The following is an 11,437-nucleotide window of genomic DNA, read 5'->3' on the forward strand; positions in this document are numbered from 1 at the left end:
TGCCAAAGGGATGATGTCATTGAGGTGGCTGATAAGGCTTGTCCAATGTGCCTGTTGGGCCTAGGTAATAAAGCGCCGACACCTGATCGAGATTCTGGCGGAGATTATACTTCAGCTCACCTAGAGCTCGGAATTTTGTATGCACCTGTCACCAGCTGTCAGGTGACTTGTCGATACCTTCCAGTCTACCATTTCAGCCATCACCAAGGGCATCATCGTTCAAGCTCAGAAAATGGAGGCTGAACCAACGAAGAACAAGATGACTATGACTTGGGAATGACATACCTCGGTTTCTTCATTAGTCTTATTCCAGAACAGCCAGGGCAACGGTGAGCCCGGGTACGTACCGTGGGGTTGCAATACCAATGCAGCAGGAACACTTCATAGCAGGCGACGACGAGGTGCCCCCCGGCGCGTCACAGGCGAGCTCGCATTTCCCTCTTGAGCCGGTTTCCGCGGCTGTCCTCTGCAGTCGGGAGACGAAGCGCAGAGATGCGGCGGTGGCGAGCGGGAGCGTGAGAGTTGGGAGCCGTGAGGTTGATGAGGGGGTCCTCGTTGGCGGGTTAGAAAGGGGGAGCGTTGTCGGGCTCAGTTCTGAGAGTGAGCTGATGGGGCTTTTGGTGAGTTTTCATGACATGTCTGTCCCTTCCCTCGCCAGCATAAATTGTCTTTTTGTTTTTTCTTTTCCTTTTTTAAAATTTCGCGGTGAGAGTTCAATCGAGGTTGAAGATTGATTGCCCTAACTCTTGTTCAGATCTCGATGCAGGCACTGGCGAATACGCTATGCGGCGAAGATGCCGAGGGTAATAAGGAGAAGAAGAAGAAGAAGAATGCCAGAGTAATGGTCGTCACGACACAGCCTCCCGCCGCTATCCTCCCGCCGCTGAGGGACGCCATCAGAACGGAGCTCAAGGTGCGCGGCACCGCTGAGGCGGACGTGGTCACGAGGTTGAGACATTGCCTGGAGAGGGTCTCTATATCTAGGGTCTTTGATCTCGAGGGGTTGTGGCAAACCCTCGGCGACTTGGACATTCCACCCGAGAGTCCTGACCCGCTGGTCTCCCCAGTTCCCCCCGTCTGTTCGATCTTAGAGCCGCGAGTGGAGAAGGAGGATGAGAGGGCCGTGGAAGTGCCGATGGACGAGAAAGTCTCTGATGATGCGGCTGGTTTGTCGAACAGGAAGACTGCAACGCCAGAGCAGCAGCAGCAGCAGCAGCAGCCTGAGAGGATTGTGTTGCCGGAACTCAAACCGCGGCCTCAGCCGACCAAGTCTACGAGGACAGAGATCGCTGACAGTGACGACGATGACGACGCCTATTCGCTGCCGTCTTCGTCGTCTTCGTTGTCACCGCCGCCTTCGACGATTCGGTCTCCGACGCCGTTCATGGCCGTAGTTTCTCCCGAGAAAGCGACTGACGAGGAAGACCCTGGGAGTTCAGCCAGGGACCTAGCCAATGACCCGGAGGAGACAACAGAAGAAGGCACAGAGGGGCTTTACGAGGACATCAAGGACGGACCGCCTGGAGACGAGATCCCCGACGCGGTGCCAGTGGCAGCGCCGGAGAGCAAAGATGCAGAAGACGAGTCGAAAGGACCGCCCTTGCCGGATATCATTCTTGTCACTCACTTTCACAGCCTCATGACGGCCCTGTTCACCCGTCGCGACCGTCAATCCGCGCATAGCTCGCTCCAATATCTCTCCTCCCACCTTCGATATCTATCCAGGAATCTGGAGACCAGCCCGCTGATTATGCTGCTCAACAGCACGAGCTCTTCCAAAGAGCCTTTGCCATCCAAGCCCTCGAATGCCAAAGGTGGCCCTCCGACGCCGAATGGAGGAGACACCAGCAGCAAAGCACTCGACCCGACTCTCCGATCAATCTTCAACCCACCTGCCCTGAACATCACGGGCTACGGCTACGGCGGCAACCAAGCGGCGTCGAGACGGAACAAGCCCACTTTTGGACTGGTCTTTTCGCAGCTGCTTGACCTGCACCTGCTCTGCACCAAGGTCCCGAGGGACAAGGAGGATGCCGAGAGGCTGTATGCTGCGGCACCCGGTGACGGAGGAGAGGGCGACGACGGCACGGCAGTGAGGTTCGTCTGGGTTGTGGAGGTCCTTCTCGATGAGATTGGTGTTTGGGAGGAGACGAAGAGCCTTGGCCCGGGAGAGGAAACGGGAGGGAGAAGGAGAGGCCCCAGGAAGAGCAGGGAGCAGAGATGGGGCACCGTTGATGTCAAAGGTGGGCGGGTTGTTGATGCGTTTGAGGCGGTGGAGAGGAAGGTCGGGGAGATCAGGGTCGTTGGCGGGTTTGGAGGCCCGAGGGTGTGAGTTGGGCCCTTGGAGTGCGCGACTGATTCTCATCGGAATCGACGTGGACTTTGACGTCTTTCGGATGTGGGAGGGAGTCATGACCAAACCCGGCTGCCTGCGGGTACCTAGTTTGACCCGGGGTGCCATCACAGTGGATTGAATCCATTACGCCTGGGCGGGAGGGTCATTCTCTTGGTGTATCTCGTCGTCGACACAGCTGACGGCACCTTGTTGTCCTACACAAACCGCCAAGACACAACGTCTCGGCCTTCTTAACCAGTCAAGTCACCAGATGGACATGAAAGTTTTGGGAGAGATGTGGGACAGCCTGCAGTGCAAGTCATCACATTTGCGGACCCTGATGGCCCGCCGCGATGCTGCTCCCGGGGAACCTCTCTGTCTCCATCCACGAGTCAACATCAGCAGAGCTCGGACATCAGCGCCCACCTGTGTATGTGTCTCATCAGGGTCGCGATGTCTCAGACCCTCTCTTTATTGAAGAATTACTCATTCTTATTTATATACATAAGCTGTGATTCACAGGAGACTACTTCCCCCATGGGGCGTCGAATACAAATCTGTTTCCACCCTTCCACCTCTCTTCGTCGGATCCTCTCTGACAAGCTGATACGTCACGTTCACTCGTCATCATTGCCGTTGCAGACTACATTGCGACCCGATACCGAAGACCTCGAGGTTATGAAGTCGGGTCACCTGTTACCATTCGCGGCTGCCGCTGCTTCGGCTCTCGCTCTGCCTGATAGTATACCGGAGCAGTCGACATTACGGATCCAGAATGTGAGCTGGAAAAATTCGGACTGGGATAAAGTGCGCACATGGGGTGATGATCGGTCGTCACTCGGGGAGGTGGTTGGCGCAGTCGGCGGGATATTTTCCCAAGCTGCCGGGGCCATGGCCCGGGCTGGAAGACGAGTGATGGGGCATGCCCACGATGCCGAGGATATCGAGACTGCTCTTGTTGTACCGGCTCTACAGCACACAACAGAAGACGACTTGAAGCCGATCCAAGAAGATGGCAATGGCGGTGTATCAGACAAGGAAGGCAAGAGTCTCCTGACGGTGATCAAGGAAAGCAGCATCCAAGCTGAATATTTCACGACACTCCTCGACTCATACGACAAAGTCCGCGAGATGCTTGTTGGCAACAACAAGCAGGGGCAAGCTGAACACCTACAATTCACGGTCTTTGTACCCACGGACGAGGCTTTTCGGAAGCTGGAAGGGTTCGAACGGAGCCGCGCGGAGCTGCTGGGCGAGATTCTCGAGTACCATGTTCTTCCAGGGAGGTATACTGCCGAGGATCTCCGTGGGATGCGGACGGCGCCGACAGTTCTCGAACAAGGTGGAGAGTTGGGCGAGGCGGTGGTGGGTGGCGACCGGCGGCGGCGCCAGAGGGTGAGGATCGCGGACGGGCCTGGGGGGGTTGAGGTGAACTTTTACGGCATGGTCCTTGCTTCCGAATCTGTAAGTGCCTTTTATTCCTCCCTCCTAGTTCATTCACACAGTGTGCCCTGTACTAGAAACGAAAGGTGCTGAGACACGTTGTGAAAACCAGAGGGAAAGCAGGAATGGTGTCGTTCACTTTATCGACAACGTCTTGATTGCGCCGCCGCGGCACGACGTCCTCGTTGACGCGCTGCCGGAGGATAGGCTGGGGAACTTTTCGCGGGCGATGAGACGGAGCGGCCTGAGCGAGGAGCTGTACCGCTGGCGAGCAGTAGCGGCAGAAGGAGAAGAACCTGGACGAGGACTCACGGTATTCGCGCCATCAAACGATGCGTGGGCTAAGCTGGGCGAGGAAGCCTTGGAGTTCTTCTTTTCCTCCCGTGATGGGGAGGCGTTTCTGAAGGCTTTGGTGAGGTATCATTTTGTCGCGGAGGTACTGTACACGGACTCTTTCGACGTCGAGCAGGAAGAGAAGAAGATGAAGAAGAAGCAGAAGGGGAAGGAGGGAAATGAAGGCGGAGAGGACGACATGGGAGTGGGGCGGGTGCGACGGGAGGTTCGGACTCTGCTCGACGGAGCAAGGGTCTCGGTCTCGATCTCGGTCGGGGCTGCAACTACTGCCACGGGCGGGCGGCCGCCGCTGCTTGGGGGGACGGCGGCGGCGGCGGAGGTGAGGGTGAATGGGGCGGTGGTATCAACGAGAGACGTGCCGGTCAGGGATGGTGTCGTGCACATCTTGGACGAAGTTCTCCTCCCATCGCCGCCGTCGCCGTCATCACCGTTGTCCAAGGAAACTGATATTACCGCAAAGAAGAGTAGCGGCGGCGGGGCGAGGATCGGGGTAGGGGAGCTCAAGAGGCGGCTGGTCCGCTTTGTGGAGGCGGGAGAGGGTGCGCGGGACGAAGAGTTGTAGGGATGTTATCACGTTCCAAAAAAAAAAAAAAAGATACCTTGCCGATGTAGGTTTTTATTTACAGCTCAACTCTGTTTCTGTTGAATCAAGCACGCTAGGATGATTTGCACATAGTCGAAACTTTAAGAACACAGATCCAGGCATCTCGAGCACGGCCTCGCTGCGCCTTTTCGCTATTATACTACCGATGCGGACAACGAGGATTGAGAAAATAAAAAAAGATAAGTTCTGTACGTACTTTAACCTAATTGATCTACCGCGTTACTTCTGAAGAAGTGAAGACGAAACTTTATTTTACGTCGTTGCCGAACTCTGATCGAGCGAGCCTACCCAGGGTGCCAAGACGACCGTAGTTTGCTGCGATGCATCTCCTTGAGGTTCGCAATGTTCTCAGCGGACGTCGTATGTGTTGACGACATTGACTGCCGCGCGACGGATGGCCTTGGTGAGCTCTGGCTCCTCGGCTGTCATCACACCCCGGTTCCTAGACCAGGTGTACACGGAAGGGTGGCCGAGTTGGTTATGGCGCCAGGTTAAGGTCAGCTTAACATCTGTTTCCTGGTGGGGCAACCCGCGCGAGTTCGAGTCTCGTCCCTTTCAATTTTCTTTTTGTTCCATCGTCAGATGTCACCTTTTTGCTACCCACCCACTCACTCACTGACTTCGTATCCGGCGGGATAGAAAGCGGGGGTGGGCAAAGCGAACGAGAAGGGTTTAACTATTTAAGTGCGCGCATACGAGTCCCGTAAAGAAAGAACCCTGGGAGGGAGACCCAACGAGTGGGGATTTGTTTCTCTTGAGGGGACCACAAACTTTGTGCCAAGATGCGGGTGAAGAAGAATACGGATGCAGGTCTGGAAATGGAAACTAGACTCTGATCATGATATAGCGCGACTGCTTGGTGAAGACTACCTTACTTTACTCAAGGCGCCGGAGTACGAGACAGCTTGCTAGCAGACCGCTAGACCTGTCGTCTAGAGTTTGACAGTCGTCCGGCGGTGAAGATAGGGTCTTCTTTGGTCAGGCGTTGGCCGGTTTGCGTCTCCCGCCGCCTCCTGCAGCTAACACTTGGGACACCAACCTAATTAATCAGCTTGTGCGGAGATTGGAGAAAAGTCGAATACTAGGCCTCTTATCTGCACGATGATAGAAACACTCGGAGATGATGACAATGCTAGCTCGACACAACAAGCAGGTTTCACAGTCCGGGGGGAGAATCATCAAGGAGACTTGCAGCATCCAAGGCAAGAGAGAGAACAAGGTCAGATTACTTGGAGAGTACAGACTACGGATAAGGTATCTACCATCCGTAGTCCGTATGGTAGGGTAAGCTCGGATTCCAGGCTTCTGGAGCAGTGAAGACTGAGGTGGAGAGCAACGTCCAACGTCCCCTGCAGCCCAGCCACTGAAAAAGTGCCCCTGTCCCGAGGTATTTGAACCTGAGGTGGCATCGCTGCGTCGGCAGGAAAGTCGGGTGCCACTGCATGTGGGGACCCACTGCCGACGGGTGGAACCCGGGTGGAACCAACCCTCCGGCTGGTGTTCCTGTTGCGCAAAGTGTCACTCTCTCATTGCCAGACACAGGTGCGAGCCAGAGGAAAGCAGTCCCAAGTGGGCGATGCGTGGTGTTAGGCAGTACTTCTTCTCGATGTTTAGGTTGGGAGATGGATGATGCAGGACAGCTGTACTGCAGGATACGTACTCTTTCTGTCATCTGAAATTCGTCTGCTGGTTGGTGGTACAAAATGAACATGGGATGAACTGCAACCACGCGCAAAACAGGAAAACCTCTGGTGTTTTCCCAAGATAATGCCTCTCTCTCCTGCTCTCTTTTTTCTCTCTATCTAAAACAACGATATCCGTATCCTTTCCCACTTGTTCCTACGAACCTTCAAAAGGTAAGTCTTCCCTGCTTGTTCCTATTCTGGCTCTGGTTCCTGCATCCGGGGCGCTACGGGGCCTAGCGCCCGTCAGGGTCCCCCGGGGGTTTCCAGGGTTTTCGGTGGGGTTTTCGGTGGCTGGGAGGGCAACGCCGTTCCTTCCCAACCTCCGACCTGCAACACCATGGCAAACCGCGCCGCAGCCAACGACCGGCACAATCGCCAGTCACAACTCCTGATGATGAACCCCCCCCGTCCGTCCCAACCACGCATTTTCACCAAACAGCAAAAACCTCAACACCACCCACCCACACGCACACCCAACCGCGATGCACAGCCTTTCTCTTTCTCTCTTCCCCCCCTCCTCCTCTTCCTCACGTTGCAATATTCGCATGCACCCAGTCCTTTGCAGACATCTCCGCCCTCAATCTCATTGGTAATTGGCTCCGTTCCAAGTGGAGGCTCATCGCGCCGCATCAGCTAGATTCTCACGCTTCCTCGACGACAACGACGAACCCATGAAAAAAGATGAGAGGCGAAGGCGCAATGTATGCTGATAACGCCCATCCCGGCGACGCCTTCGTGCAACATCAACGTACGTCTACACCCTATATCGCAACTTGATCTTCTTTCCCTACTCCTTCACCCATATACACACATGTTACTCCTTTCCTCTCTTCTTCATCATCGTCAGCTTTGTTTACTTCTCCTTCACACCCTCATTATTCCCGCCCCTCCAACTCACGACAACCCTGTCCTTCCGCCTCTTACTCTTGGTGCTAACCGCCTGGTTGTAGGCGGCCAATATCCTCCTCAGTATTGGTCTGCTGCGACACCATCACAACACTCATCCACACCAAACACCCTCCGCCCTCACCACGCAAGACAACATCATGCAGCACACGGCATAGAGAGAGAAGAAGAAGACTCCAGCCCCCAGGAGCCCCTCTCTCCGCCGTCGTCTTTCGTACCCCACGCTCCCTCACCACCTTCCCAGCAACTTCACCCGAACCACTATCATCCGGAGCAGAACAGCTTCCCCGCCCCCGTCGTTATCGGCAGCATGTTCTCCTCCCAGGCTCAAGACCCTTACACCTCCCAGCCGGCGGTCCACTTCAATGAGGCCCAGCTCGCCGTCGACGAGGTCACAAACCGCGCCCGCGCCAAGGGTTTCCGCGACGAGCTCACCATCGCCGCCAACGGCTCCGTCACACCCGGCGTCGACGACACCCCCTACCTCCGCTATGCCTTGGAGGCCCTCACGAGGGAGCACGGTCATGGCAGCTTCTCTCCCCCGTCCAGCGCCCCCTCTCCGGCCGACAACACGGGCTACTACCGCGCTGCCGGGTATCTCCCGGACGACCTCCAGAGCCCTCTCATCAGCGGTGACCCCGAATCCGGCTTTTCACCCATGGTCCCCGTCCCTACTCACACGCGGGACTCGGTCCGACGCCAGTCTCGGCCCCAGTCTAACGCCGGTGGCGAGAGGCCTTCCATGTCCCTGGGCACCCGCATCATCTCCATGTCGCCGCCGCACTCTGCAGACTCAAGGTATCACCACAACCAGGATCAGAACCCGGCCGGCGCCGGCGCAGCCGCCTCCGAAACCACGCCGAAATGGCTCCCCATCAGCGAGAGGGAGAGCGTCTTCCCAGGCATGACGAAGCTCGACACCATCGACGAGGACCGCTCAAAGTTCCCCCGCCTCAACTTCGTGCCCACGATCCTGCGTCTCCCCTCACTCATCGCGCTTATGACGCTATGCCTCGTCATAATCGCCTGTCTCATGGTCGCCGCTATCTACTCGCCGATCCAGCCTGGCCTGCTGACCTACGGCGAGACCATCTACAGTGGCAAATACTTCTTGTTCCGCATCCTGCCCCAGCTCTTCGCCTCCTTCATCTTTATCTACGCGCAGTGCGTCACGACAGCCACGCTTCGAATCCTCCCATTCGTCGCGCTCTCCGAAGACGAACCCCTGCGGCGCCGCAACGCCCTCTTCCAAGACCTCTACCAAAGGACCTTCCTGCTCCCCCAGCTCGCCGGGCCCATCCACGTCAAGATCGCCCTGGCCATCCTCTGGCTGTCGGCCTTCGCCATCCCCCTCGCCAGCGCCTCCTTCACCGTAATCCTCGTCGACGTCTGGTACTGGACCGCCGTCCAGGGCGTCGTCTGGACGCTCCTGGCCCTCTACTTCCTCGTCATCGGCGCCGTTGTAGTCCTTCTGCTCTTCTGGCACAACCGCGTGACGGGCCTCATGTGGGACCCGCGCTCCATCGCCGACCTCTCCGTCATGATTAGCAGAAGCAACACCCGCGACTCCTACCGCGGCGCAGAGGTCGCCCCCACCCGCGGCTCGCTCCGCCGCGTCCTGCGCAACCGCATCGTCGACCGCCTCGGCTACTGGATGACGGATAACGAAGAAATGCCCTGGTACGGCCTCGGCACAGAGCACTCGCAGGGCCACACCCCCTCCGACCTCCACTATGACATCAAGAACGAGTCCTCCTCCGCCGACGACCGCCGCTCCGTCACCTCTACCCTCCTCGCCGCCGGCGGCAGCCACGACGACTACATCCGCACCTACATCCTCCCCTGGTGCCTCCGCACAAGCCAGGTACTCCTCTTCGTCACCGCCGCCACCGTCCTCCTGACAGCCCTCTTCGTCGTCTCCTTCCTCCATCGCACAAGCCTCATCGACGGCTTCCGCCCGGGCGTCCCCGCAGGTCCCTCCGCCCCGGGCTCCTTCTCCGCCGCAAACTTCCTCTACAGCTTCGTCCCCAGCTTCATTGGCCTGCTCCTCTACCTCGCCTTCCAGACCCTCGAGCAGCAAATCCGCATCCTCCAGCCCTGGGCCGACCTAAACACCAAAGACGGCGCCCCCGCCTCTCGCTCCGTCCTCGCAGACTACGCCGCCTGCTTACCTCTCCAATCCACCCTCCACGCCCTCCGCAACAACCACTGGCGCGTCGCCGCCCTCTCCCTCCTCTCCCTCCTCCTCGCCTTCCTCCCCGCCCTCGCCGGCGGCCTCTTCATGGCCCTCACCGCCATCCGCCCCTCCGACAGCGGCGTCCGCATGTTCCCCAACGTCCCCGTCTTTGGCGTCATCCTCGCCCTCTTGGTCCTCTACCTCTTCGCCTTGGTCTCTCTTCTCTTTGGCCGGAACCAGTACCGCCTCCCGCACGCCGTCACCTGCCCCGCCGAAATCTTCTCCTTCCTCGCCAACGAGGACAACGCGACGGACCCGGCGTTCCAGGCCGCGCCCCGCTCCGGGGAGAAGCTGCGCGTATATCTCGGTGCCGGCGGGCCCGGCTCGTCGAGGAGCGCGGTGGCGACGCAGAGCACGTGGATGTTTGGGTACTTGCGCGGTCGCGATGATAGGCGGCTGGGCGTGAGGAGGCAGAAGCGGTTTACTGGTGAGGGCAAGTCGTCGTTTCATGAGAGGGCGCCTTCACGCCGGTCCATGATGTGAAAACGATTTTGATGGACACAATCTTAACCCCTCTCACCCTCACCCTCACCCTCACCTCCGCTCCCCCGTCGACCACCCCTGAGTGGGATCAGAGGACGAGAGGCTGGGGAGTGATGAAATGTCACGATCTAATGATGCCGAAACCCCCGATATTTAGAGGCACTTTTTTTCCCCCCCAGCATCCGATTGTACTTCCAAGCAGTTGGGGGCGAAAAAGACTTGTTCTCTCTGATTTCCAATCTTGGGTTTTTTTTATTTCTTTTAACTCTTTATTCATGTATCGGCGTTTACTGGCATTTCATGGGTCATATTTAAGGCAAACTCATTGTATTGGCAAGGCGTTTTATAGGGGCGGCATATCACGAGTTTTCAAGATGAAGAAAAAAGACAAAGAGACAGAGAGAGGGAGAAATTTTACGATATGAGTGTACGGGCACGATTTCCACGGTAGTCATGATAGAAATGTTTTACGCATCAAAACGCATTAATGTTTATCCCAACTATACCTTCTCATCTCCCATCCCCTTTCTTCATCCAACTCTATCCTACGTCGTCTGATCTTACGGGGGAATTGAAAATGCCTCTAGCAATCGGGGTTTTTCGGATTTGACATTATTGAAAGAGTAAGGGAAGGGAGAATCCCGCGAATCTAGAACGTCAGAACAGGTAGCTCTGAAAGGTTTTTTTCTTTTTGGTGTGTGGAATGATTCTGACATCCGATGGAACTGGAATCCCAAATCCTTTTACACAAATACTCGCGCGACTGTTGGGAGAGTGTTTTGCCAAGACCTCCCTCCTTTCTCAAAAACCTCGTTATGTCTCTCTCGCTTGCTGGCTTACTCGCTTACTCGCCTGCTCCCCTCGCCCCATTGTCCAGACGAAGCGAAGCGAGCCCACCTCCGCCTCCCTCTCCTTCTCCGGCTTACACGCGTGAGAATGGCAACGAGCTTGTGCGTGTGTGTGTGTGTGTACATGTGTCTCTCCTCCCTCTGCATGTCAACCAGCGCGCATTGCTCCAGCAACTCGGGGTCTAGATCCTTCACGTGGGAAAATTTTACAGCAGGTTCAGCAAGACCCGACAAGAGGGAAGGGGAAAGGGGGGGGGGGGGGGGGGGGGGGAGAGCGCCCCCACCTTGTGCTATCCCCCCCCCCCCCACCCCCGCCCCCGCCCCCCCCCACGCACACGGTTTGTGCATAGATGTTCCGTAGACAAACAGTGTCTCACCTCTGTCACACAACGGCTCAGAGAGGAGGAGGTGGGGAGGGGGGGGGGGGAGGGGGATGAACTGGCCACGAACATGTTATACTCCAAAGCCCCCCAAAGAGTTCTGCTTTAGTACAAGTCTAGACCGAGGAGGAGGGGGAGAGAAACCTCCCATCGTCATTTTACG

General features: G+C 57.0%; 3 protein-coding genes across 3 annotated transcripts; all 3 read left to right on the forward strand.

The window, feature by feature from the left end:
• Positions 1-365: 365 nt before the first annotated feature.
• Positions 366-2,332, forward strand: CORC01_01633 (uncharacterized protein; the record flags this gene model as incomplete). The annotated part of the gene is made up of 2 exons (XM_022613287.1): positions 366-620; positions 755-2,332. 2 exons carry the CDS (start codon positions 366-368, stop codon positions 2,330-2,332), a joined length of 1,833 nt encoding a protein of 610 aa, XP_022480386.1.
• Positions 2,333-2,872: 540 nt separating this feature from the next.
• On the forward strand, positions 2,873-4,694 carry CORC01_01634 (fasciclin domain-containing protein; the record flags this gene model as incomplete). Its single annotated transcript, XM_022613288.1, has 2 exons — positions 2,873-3,799; positions 3,891-4,694. The coding sequence occupies 2 exons, from the start codon at positions 2,873-2,875 to the stop codon at positions 4,692-4,694; spliced, it is 1,731 nt and encodes a 576-aa protein (XP_022480387.1).
• A 2,408-nt stretch (positions 4,695-7,102) lies between these two features.
• Positions 7,103-10,046, forward strand: CORC01_01635 (phosphoribosylaminoimidazole-succinocarboxamide synthase; the record flags this gene model as incomplete). Its single annotated transcript, XM_022613289.1, has 2 exons — positions 7,103-7,169; positions 7,372-10,046. 2 exons carry the CDS (start codon positions 7,103-7,105, stop codon positions 10,044-10,046), a joined length of 2,742 nt encoding a protein of 913 aa, XP_022480388.1.
• Between the last annotated feature and the right edge of the window lie 1,391 nt (positions 10,047-11,437).

This window comes from Colletotrichum orchidophilum, assembly GCF_001831195.1.
Source record: "Colletotrichum orchidophilum strain IMI 309357 chromosome Unknown Scaffold_8.1, whole genome shotgun sequence".
Classification (NCBI taxonomy): domain Eukaryota; kingdom Fungi; phylum Ascomycota; class Sordariomycetes; order Glomerellales; family Glomerellaceae; genus Colletotrichum; species Colletotrichum orchidophilum.